General features: G+C 33.7%; 1 protein-coding gene across 1 annotated transcript; it reads right to left on the bottom strand.

The window, feature by feature from the left end:
* Positions 1–436: 436 nt before the first annotated feature.
* On the bottom strand, positions 437–10768 carry LOC117120013 (RNA-binding protein 45-like). The gene is made up of 11 exons (XM_033265008.1): positions 10489–10768; positions 9996–10093; positions 9313–9439; positions 8529–8654; positions 8194–8298; positions 6930–7106; positions 6635–6767; positions 6314–6436; positions 4865–5007; positions 3865–3988; positions 437–2784 (listed from the first exon to the last, which is right to left on the bottom strand). Exons 1-10 carry the CDS (start codon positions 10742–10744, stop codon positions 3867–3869), a joined length of 1410 nt encoding a protein of 469 aa, XP_033120899.1. The 5' UTR covers positions 10745–10768; the 3' UTR covers positions 437–2784; positions 3865–3866.
* Positions 10769–11836: the final 1068 nt, after the last annotated feature.

The following is an 11836-nucleotide window of genomic DNA, read 5'->3' as shown; positions in this document are numbered from 1 at the left end:
TCCCACGAATAGCTAATTTTGTAGTTTTCATGGTTATTTATACTGTATAAGAAAATGTATGCAATAATGATCATTACTATTATAAGTTCCCATTGGTTTGTTGATAATGAAATATATAAATTGTGAGTTTACTGTATGACGGTGCAGTGCAGCCCTATCACAGGTTTTTTCTTTCCATATTCAACCTTTGCCAGTTTACCTTAACCTTTCTGCAGAGGGGTGTAAGCTTTCATCTGAACTTTGACCAAATGAGAAAACCTGTTTCCCATTAAAGCAAAATGAAAATTTGGAAGTAACACCATAAAACAGTTTTAAGTTGCCCAAAATTGCTTAAGTCCTCTGGTCAATGTCAGGAGTTTTCAGAACCTTTGATTGAGAAATGGCCAAGTGCTAGCGCCACCACTGCTCGACAAAAAAAAAACACAAACTAATTGCATATTTTTAATCACATTTAATCATCAGTAATACCATGATATATTCACACAATGCCAATAAAATGAGAGAAAAATAGCAAAATATTTGTTAAAAAGCCACTAAAAATAAACCCTGTGCACTTCAGTATAGGGTTACCCTGCTAAAAGAACAAGAGAGAAATATAGTAAGGCTTGCGATTGTTAAACATTTATTTAAACACTTAATACATATTTCTACATTTAAAGTCGGTCATGTCGATACTGTGGTTACAAATATACTTTAAGAACATGATAAATTTGGATGACAAAAAGTCTGCATCACGAACTATACCCTTTAAACCTGTTGAATAATACATGGCAACTGTCTACAAATGCAAGCGACATGTTTAAGGTAAGGTCGTAACAGATTTTGCTGTTATTGTATGCAAAATTTAATAGCGTATATTTTTTATTTGATTTTACTTTTTGAATATTAAATATAATTTATACTTATCATGATTGGCTATTTAAAGAATGCAACAAGGTCGCATATGACTCGTCCATTTTGTTGTATGTGCGTCGCTATTTAACTCTGTTGCAACTGCACCCGTCAATGTTACTCCGACAAGCTTTATCTTCAGAAATACATACCTTTCTATTATTTGAATGAAATGGTTAGTGCAACAAGGATATAATTAGAATTTTTGGTAATCACATGTTAATTACATTGTGTACATTAGAAGTGTCATCTTGTTGTTTTTAGAATATAAAAACATTTAGTAATAGTAGTGATGCAATTAAAAAATGATTATGAACAATAAAATGGAACTGAATTAATAATAGCAATTCAGAACATAATCATTGTGTTCTGGAAATGGTTAAAAATGAGATGAGATATGACCTTGTATTTTAACACGACAGTAAATGCGGCGAATGTGTGCTACGTCATGTCCATCTGCCCAACACAGAGCTTTCAGGAAAAATGTTACTTTCAAAAGGCATAGAAGAAGTGAAGCAAACACAAAATTACATTAAAATTGTCAACACAATAAATCATCTTGCCCATAAATTAGCAAATGAGACAGCGTTGATAGTGTGGCCACCGCTTGAAGGTTCATAAGAGATCTGCTTAAAAAATGGTGCAAATTTTTAAAGCTAGGCACGACTTAGAATTTTGTTTGCCAGTTTGATCAACACTTTCCAATAGACATGGAGATACAACACTTCTTTGAATATTATCCACCCTATCAAGTTTTATGTAACATATTTGTGTGAACTGCCCATTTAATATGGGCATGGTGATGTCATTTTGCATCCATATATAGACATGATGAAGTCATATCACACCCATATAATAATATGGGCAAATAAGGTGCTATTCACATAAACCAGTGTCAGATCCAGGAATTTGACATAAAATGGCCCAGGGAGGAACTTTCAGATAGAGGGCCTAGACCACCTCATCCCACCATGGTTGGGGCTGAGGTAAGAAAATGTATGATTACGGTACCTACTGTAGATGGCCAGAAATGGCACTCTCGGTCTTAAATTTGAATATAATCTTTCTCCATTAAAAAAAAATTTAAAGGGGAAGGACGGGCCCCTTGAATCCACCACTGTAAACGTCGATAGTGTAGATAGAGTTTCAGACAATTCTGATCAAACATCGTTTGTGGGTCTGAGAGACAACAATCTTATAGGGTATGTGCAGCATAAACCATCAAGGTAGCACAATGTTATCAAGCTAATGTTAATGTCTAATCAAGTAGGGCAACAGACATGGTTTGTGTAATCACAAAGCTCTGTCCAGACTATGAAATTTGATTGACAAAAATTGTTGTATGCCCATATATAGTCATGATGTGCCTATATATGGTTGTGATGTGATGTCATCATGACCATATTTAGGCATGTTAAATAAAAATTGATAGTCTGGACAAAAGGCTATACTATCAGCAAAGGTCTGATCAAACCCTTTTTTGTCTGACAGACAACCTGATAGTGTTAAGGCCTGGAGTGAGTTTATAGCATCCCTACTGTGTACGTCAGCAAAGAACGTCATTATAACACACCCAGTTTAGTGTGTAGTCGAAAATCTATTTGTCTTCACTGTCTAGGTTGTCCACGACCTGTCCACTTTCAAACCCTGACTCTCAGGGTTCTAGTTGTCCAAATCACTTGTCTTTAACAAGTATTGACATGTGGTCAGTCACCCCCGGTGAATAAACATCTTCTCATCAATTATTCATCTTCATCGTGTGAAAAAATTGTCGTTGAAACTGTGTCTGTCATGACGATATTAGTCATTTTAATCCCCTTCAATCGGTCATTTTGAAGTTAAGTCGTGAGTATACGGCGCTCCTTGTCAAGTCGGTCTTTGTCAGTCAAGACTCTGCGATACAAAGACAAGACATGACGTAAAAGCAGTTCACTTTTTAACCTAACAAACAATTTTTTAATATGAAAATTTGTTGTAAATATATCATCTTACAAAAGAAAGCAACTGATCAGAACTTCATTTTAGAATTTTTACAAATACTGTACTGCAAATGATTTATTAAACTGTCAATTAAGTCTTTCAAAAAATGAAATTCAAGAAGTTGTACATACATTTTATTTGGTTACATTTTAGCCATGCTTTAATTAAGAGTAAATAACCACAAGAACAGGAAAAAAGGAACGACACAAGAAGAAATCTGAAACTCACACACAAAATATGCGGTTACAAGCCAGATATTACACACAAATATATATAAAATATAAAATGATGTTAAATAAAGCTAAAAAAAAAAGCAAATTTAAATCATTATCATCAGTAAATAATTGGAGCATCTTTTAAAACGGAACATTCAAAAGTAAATATTGTATATAATTAAATTTCTGACAAATGAAATATAAAACAATTAAAATATATATACAATATAAAAAAGGATTTGTATCATATCTCCATCAAATTTTATTAATATTCTGCCTCCTAATTTAAATATGATGCATATCATGTTACCAATTCCTTTAAAAACTACATTATTTGCCATGGTCTTAAAACTTAGTAATTTTTAACTTTGGTCAGGGGCCTTTAATTCTGGCAAATAATGCGGGCAATTGGGCTTTGGGAGAACACATGACATAAAAAAGTGCTTCTACTTTGCTGAAAGGGTTTTTTTTGCTGAAAGAGTTTTTATAGGGGACTTAAAAGTCCCCTATAAAAGTCTACTTTTGAAAGCCTAAGATAAGTTATAGCCAGCTATCTGTACCAGATTAAATCACTAAATGGCAATATGATTATTACACATTATCTTCATCAAAATCATAGCGGCGAAAACGAAACCCCCTTTTTTAGCAAATCTTTCCCAGAACAAAATATACTGAGGTTAAACTAATAACAAAAAAACCAGAACAACTACAAATACCAGAAAAAAAACAAAAACACATTTAGATCTAAGAAGAGCAATTAAAGCATTATGCCACCTACCTTTAGTTAACACGAGGGCGTTTTCGTTGTTCTTCATTTGGGTCTGCCTCCATAACCTTTAACCTCTGTCCTGCCAATTCCTGGCCATGAAGTATTTTAACAGCTTCTAAGGCTGAGTCACGGTCTAATAACAAAAAAAATAATAGGACAAAACATAGTTTAGCTGGATCATTCAGTATGTGAAATAAGTCTTTTTGTGAGTGAAAATACAAAAATCTTTCTATTGAGATGTGTGTATTAGACATGATCAGATTCAATCAATCAATCAGTAGAATTATAAGGTGCATTATACAGTTATTTCAATGAGCCAAAAGAATATACAAATGGCATTATATAAAGTTGTTGAGAAATTTATCGAGTGGAGTTAAACAGCTTGGTAGTTAAGATGCTTGCATTCTAATCCCGAGGGTCCCGAGTCCAATTCTTATCAGTTTTGCAGGATTTTTTCTCACGACCAAAACAATTCCACTCCCTAAACCTCATATTGATATTTAGTTTGTGTAAAGCATTGTGTCACTCTGTCTTGTGAAAGGGATTGTCACCTACAAGTAGGACAGTGATATATTAGCTATTGACAATCCTTTGTTCATGTATTGTGTGCCTAAATAAATAAATAAATAATAATAAAAATAATAATAGTAATAATAATAATATCACTCAGTAAATACAAGTAAAAAAGTGAGTCAGTAGTACTTTTACAACTAATTTCACTTTACAAACTTTCTCTGGTGTAGTATAAATTTCCATTAGACACTAGTATATATTCAGTAGATACATATATATAATATATAGACATAATAAGTATGTATATATAATGGGTCTGTTATATGTATATTTTAATATGCCTGTATTTTGAAGTGGAAACTTATTTCTCATTTTAACTAGTGATTAAAAGCTAATAACATACAAAGTAAGTAATCAAAATATTGAAAGTTGTTAAAATTTATTACTTTAATGAGAAAGTGAGTAATTCTAATAATTAACATATTTATTTTCTTACTTGCATATTTTGCATATCCGTAGTTACGCCCTGGCAACATGTAGCAGTCGATCAAGTTACCAAAGCGGCAGAATACATCTTTCAATATGTAATCAGGAACACCTCGTGGGTTGCAAACTATAAACAGGCGCTGCGTCACCTCACTGAAATCAATTATTTAATTATAAATCCATAAAATGACTATTAAAATGGAAATTGATACATTTCTTATTTATATTCATTGTAAATTGTAATGCTGAATTAAAGAATAAAATCAAAATTGAAAAATGTCAAAGTCAAATAATATAAGGTGTTCCCCAAGGATCAGTTCTTGGTCCTTTGTTGTTTTTGATACATATTAGTGATCTTGAAAATGGTATAATTTTTTTCAAATTGCAGATGACAACACTATTTAAAAGGACTGTTCATTAAATCGGTGATTGTATGAAACTTCAGAGTGATTTGAATAATTTTTGAATGGTCAGTTGTGAATAAACTGCCATTAAATTCTTCTAATATGTACAACTATTACTAACTAGGTGCAAACATTTTCATTCATGGGATTATAATATTGAATCTGATAACATTAAAAGAGTCACTGAATCTAAGCTTCTTGGTGTGTTTATAAATACCAAGTTAACGTGTCATTCTCATTTCAATTATATATGCAATAAGGCAAATAAATTTCTTGGTTTTGTGTAAAGATGCAGCAAAGCAAGGTCTTAGTTGGCAATAACAACATACTGTACTGTTGTTGTATGTGGACACCTAATGACAATTCTAACATAAGTAGGTTGGAGAGGGTATAGAGGAAGGCCACTATAATTATTATTTATAGAAGAGAAGGGAATTGGGATACCTCATATGCATGCAGATTAAAGGCATTAGGCATTTTAAGTAGATAAGATATATTCAAGGTAATAGACTCGCACTTGGTTTTAAAATTATTAATAGCTACTGTCCCTCCTCCTTTAATGATTTTGTTCTGTGAAGGACGTTTAATACAGTGGAAGGTCAAAACCAATACTTTTTTTAATTCATCTTTTGCAATTTTTCCAAATTATGGGAACAATTTACCATACAAATTCAACAATCCAGATCAATTTCTAATTTAAAAGCTTGACTAGCAAAATACAATGTCTCAAGTTACTAATTTGTTAACTCTATTTTTTCTTAATTAATTTGTGTTTGTTTCTAATATGATAATTATGGTAAGTTATATTCATTTTGTTAACTTTTGAAAATCCTAATTGTAACTTCAAATCAGTATTTGAAATTTTAAATCCATTTTAGTAAAGTTACTTTTTTTTTTGGTAGTGTAGGTTTAGGTTTCCATTTTTTGCATCTATTATATTTGATAGGGAGTAAGGAGTTTATACATATCCCTGGCTCCTGGCAAGATTGTACTTTACATTGTCAAATATAATATTATTATTACTATATTATTAACTTGTATGAGAATAAACTTACCAATCATGAGCTAGAAGTGGCTGAGTTGAAGGAAGAGGTACGGAGCAGGTGGGGGAGCCTTCTCCACCGAATCCTTGTCGCACTATTCCTTCTGGTGAACTCATTCCCCTGTAGTCATAACCACTAAAACAAAAACAAATTATAAATATTATCCTCTTAAGCTAATTCTGCCAAACAAATACAAAAAAAAACATACAAAAATACCATACTGTTGTAAAAAAAATACTGATAACAACAGCTTCATGAAACACTAATAGTGGTTGCTGCTATGCTATTTTATCTTATATTCAGTCAACATTAACATGTAGGCCTATAACTAACCTTTGAAATCCTCTGGCTGGTTCATCCTCCAGCCTCACTGTCATTGGGCAACCAGGTGGATATTCAAATCCATCCAACTTCTGTTTAGCATACATAGCTGATGAGGATGTACCATAACGTACATGTGCAAATCCTGTGAGAAAGTAAAGGTTAGTTATAGACAAAAATGTTTAAAATATGTGCTTTTAAAAACATAGGTCAGGCATAGACAAATATCACTGCACCTATAAAATCGGGCTTTTTTTTTTCATGTTTAAACAGGGTCCTAAGTGGAAGAAGAACACATTTTACCAACCTTTCCTTCCCCTTTCAGTGGTCTCCTGCCTAAGATCACAGTAGTCCATGCCAGGAACGAGATCAAAGAGTCGTCGCAGCTGATCTTGCGTTACTGATATATCAACCCACACATGGAGCTTAGAGGAGGCGCTGCCATAGGGTTCACTTGAAGACCCCATGCTAGTTGAATAGTGATCTGTTGATAAAGAAAGATTACAAATAAAATGTGATATTTGTCAATATACAGATAACAATTTTCTCACAAGCTATTTATCACACAATTTAATTCAATGTTTATTGTCTTCTTAAAAATAAAGAAATTCATACATTGGTACACACTGGATATATTTTTGCACAAACAACATTAAACATAAGAAAAAACAAAATAATCAACTTTGTCTGGTTATGAGGTATATAAACAGCTAAAGGTAAATGTAACTACAGGTCTCCATCCTAGACCACATTTTGGACCAGTTGTTTTCCATGGTTTTTTATTAGCTTTGGTCTCTTAATTAGAATAAAAATGATTAAAGACATTTGTTAATATAGGACAACAGAAAAGTGGTTTTTAATTAGAGGTTGTCTCTAATTGGAGGGGTCTTTAATTAGAGGGAGACCTGCACTTGGACGCCCCAAAAAAATGTGTGCCACAAGGGCTCCACCTTTATAAAATTTGTTGCTGCGAAGCAGCCAATTCATATTCTTGACAGCAATTTGACATCTGAAAGGTCATTGTTTGTCAAAAAACAAGGGCCTAAGACGAATGAAAAGCGGAGTTTCCTTCTTTCGTTCTGCCGGGTAAAATCAATTACTTTAGGCGACGTTTGTAGACTAACCTACACGTACCAACGTCCGCATGTGGCGACGCTCGAGAATTACTATTCAGCGTTTTTACTATATTTCTAGGTTTCCTATTTCTCATGTCTCAGCCACAATATTTTGAGGCCAATATTATTTACGAACCCAGTTAAACTTATTTATTGGCCTATTTCAGCGTGCTAATTATTACATTTAGGCGACGCTTGTTGTAGACTGACATACACGGTACCAACGCTCGTTTGTTAGTATGTTTCTACGTCAGCTCGTCAGTGTTCTGATATATACAATGGGTCGTATCTCATATTATTTGTTATATTTTTATTATTCATTATTTTCACTTGACTCGCATAAATATAATTTTGTTCGAAGAACATTTATATGCAGCTGTACTTCGCAGCACTTCACTTGCAATTTTCAATTTCTAGTTATATTATTAACTTGTTAGTGAGCCACTTGGAGCTTACCTCTTCGTCCACCATCAAAAAATGAACTCATTGAGTAGCTATCCCTGCCTGCAGAGGACGGTGCTGCCTTGGAGTGTTTGGGTTGGGCATATATTGCCTTGAAACCTTAAATCAAAAAGTAAAAAAAAGTATAAAATAAATTGTATCTTGTACCTCATACAGTATTATTCTTATCTTTATTCTTTACATGCCAAAAAACAAAGTATGATAAACAATGGTGGTAGGGGTCCCAAGTTTGAAGAAGCCACTTCTGGGAGACCTGTTTATGGTGATGCCCATCACAAGGGGACGTCCAAAAGACAATTCATAATACAGTGAATTTGAAGTAAACCTACTTTTTTCACAGTTTTCCATGGCTATGGCCGCCGCTGATGCCTTTCTAAACTTGACATACGCGAAGCCTTTAGGATCACCAGTATGTCGGTCTTTTACTAATGTAACACGGTCTATGTCACCATAACCTGTGGATGAGAGAGTCAATTAAAATATAAATTTACGTAATGTAATTTAATGTTTATTTATAGATTTGTTATAGTGAGCGGCATATTTAAACAAAGTCTCATTGTCATACGCGAAGCCTTTAGGATCACCAGTATGTCGGTCTTTTACTAATGTAACACGGTCTAGGTCACCATAACCTGTGGATGAATGAGTCAATTAAAATATAAATTTACGTAATGTAAGTTAATGTTTATTTATAGATTTGTTATAATGAGCGGTATAAACAAAGTCTCATTGTGTGAAACAATTAAAAACATGTTTTTAGACATTTTTTGAAAACACTCAAAAGAAACATCACACTTTCTTTTGAAGCATTTTTAGACAACCAATCCTTATTATCCAAAGATGGAATTGATGTAAAGTAAGATTGATTTGGTGGATAACCCAAGGATAACCTACCAAAGTCCGAAAACTTATTTCCAGTGGGGTACCTCTACTGGTGATAGTGCAGTTACAATGGGAGACAATCCCGTACCCTTTTCCGAAGAGTGCACTGCGTTCTTTAATGACTAGGCCATATTGCACACAGGAATAACAGCTTAAATGTCTCTTCCCAAAGACGGAGCGCACTTTTATTGGATTAGATATTTTATGCATCACACAATCACAAAATCTTACTTTCAAAGTTCTTCTCCACTTGTTCCTCAGTGTAGGTTTTTGGAACAATGATGAAGAGCCTCATAAGTTCTTCTTGTTCGTCAATGTCACGATGGGTGGTGGAATAGCGCGAGTTAGCAATCATAACCTTCAAATTAATAAACCAAATTGAGATCAAACATTACAGGGCTATATGTTGCAGTCTGATTTATTTCACAAATCTCTTAAGCACTTAAGTGGATGGGGCCAGTGGGGGAAATTTCCCCCTCCCCTTGTTGTACAGACCTCTACCCCTTGTTTGTCTATCCAAATAACATAACTTTGATAGACAATCCTTATAATGTGGTCTATATTAATTTTGGGTATACTCAAGCCATAAAAACTCTCCCTGTGAACAACCCTAGCAGATTTTTTATTCCCGGAACCTGGCCGAGGCTCTAATTGCCCCTTGGTTCGGACTCCCTATTGACAACAGGGGTCAATATCCTGCATGATGTTAATGTGAGGTAGATGTTGAGGCATCAAAATTACTTTTATAATACAGTAATGGCAACACATTTACTACTGCAGTTTTCAAGAAAAATAAAATTTAAAAGTAAAAAATACATAGTTGTCTATAACATCAAAACATTGTACAAAAGCAGTAATATTATCAGAATTCAATTATGAATTAGCTATTAAATTATAAATTAATTAAAACAAACCTTTAATGGCCTTGGATCATTGCCAATTGATCTTCCATCTAGGCCTTCTAATGCCAGGCAAGCCTCTGATGCCTTTGAGTACTTGATATAAGCAACTCCTGCAATTTTAATATATTAAATGTAAGCTATCATCAGTGAAAGTACTAATCCATCTTTTTTTGTTGTGGTAATTATTTGGATGATATTACTGTAGATAATATCGTCTAAGGTAAATAATCCAAGGTGTTGAGTTGAGAGGTGAAATGACTTCAATATAGTAACTGTCTCTTATACACATCTAGATGTGTATAAGAGACAGTATATATATAGGCCTACTTCTTATCTACCCTATATGTAGAGCATATCCCAAACAAACAGAGCAATGAATGCGCAAATAAACTAGATAGGCCTAGACTAAAAAGGCTACCCTAGATAACTAGGCTAGGGCCTATTCCTAGGTCCTACGCCTAGGTTAGGCTAGGCCAGGCATGCAGTAGTGTTCAGCATTGGGTACCTTTGTTTTGCTTTGTTACCCTGTCCTTTACAACATACACATCTTCGATAGCACCGTACTTATCGAAGTGGCTTCTAAGCGAGTCTTCATCCTGATTTTTCCCACAGACAATAAATATTCTACTGTTAGGCGGAAGGTCATTCCTCATCTTTGCTGCATTACCTCCCCCTACTCTACCCCCATGGCCATAATCATAAGTAAAAGAATCTCGTCCTTTGTCACCAGCCCAAGGACCTCCATCATTGCTGTACGCCATTACTAAAACGAGATCGACTGTAAATACACCGATGGAGGCAGTATTCAGCCAGTCGAGTTAAAATTATCCTCATAAATCGTTATCACGCATAGATTTTTGTTAAATGCGTGACAAATTTAGGATCACGCTTGTGTTTCTGCAAAATGCGTGTTTCATCCAAAATCACTTCGAAATGCGAGACCGTCCCGCATGATGCGAGACGGTTGGTAACTATGATTATATGTATTATATTGTTGTTATTGTATTGTATATTTGTTAAGCACAGATACCTTTTTTGCATACTAAAATTACATCTATTCCCACTCTTTTTAATATTACTATAATAACAATAATTATTATTATTTTGTTATTTTTGTAATATTTGTATTATTGTTATCATTGCTATTACCGTATTATTATTATTCATTAATATTATTATAATTAGTCTTAGTATTATTTTACTGTAATTATACTGTAATGTATTAGAATGACAATGTTGCTATTATTGTTAAGCAAGATTGTTAATCTTCATTAAGTAATATGATAAAAAATCTTGACTAAGTAATAATGATGAAAAGAGGTGGTATATTTAAATGTTTGTGTTTTGTATTTGTTATTGCGTATACAGTACAGTACAGTATTTCTATGTAGGCTTATCATGCATATGCAATTACATACACTGAAGAAATGTTGGCATAAGACCTGTGACTTTTTTTTTGAACAGATACCCAGTCTCAGAAGGGAATCAGAGGATTTTGGCATTTCTATGTTGTTTAATTAAATTGTTTTGTAACCATTATTATATTGTACTGCAATTAACAATCATCACCACCACACTGTCATAGGCTACAGGCAAAATTAAAAATCAACATGAAATTCAAGTGTCAATCATCTTTTTATTTAATAATTATCTGTTATCTGTGCTTCTTTCGCACTGTGGCAGTGCCGATAGAAAACAGCAGCTTTTTGGCACTGCAGCAATGCTGATAGAAAACTAGAGCTTTTTTTCACACTGCGGCAGTGCCGATAGTCTCAGCCAATACAAAAATACAATTTGAGGCCTACCTGTAGACCTGTACAGATTAAAAGTTTGCTCAAAACTATGGACTGTAC

Source organism: Anneissia japonica, unplaced genomic scaffold (genome assembly GCF_011630105.1).
Source record: "Anneissia japonica isolate Jap-2015-1 unplaced genomic scaffold, ASM1163010v1 scaffold287752_len1182401_cov188, whole genome shotgun sequence".
NCBI lineage: Eukaryota > Metazoa > Echinodermata > Crinoidea > Comatulida > Comatulidae > Anneissia > Anneissia japonica.
This window is presented reverse-complemented; position numbering and strand designations above follow the sequence as displayed.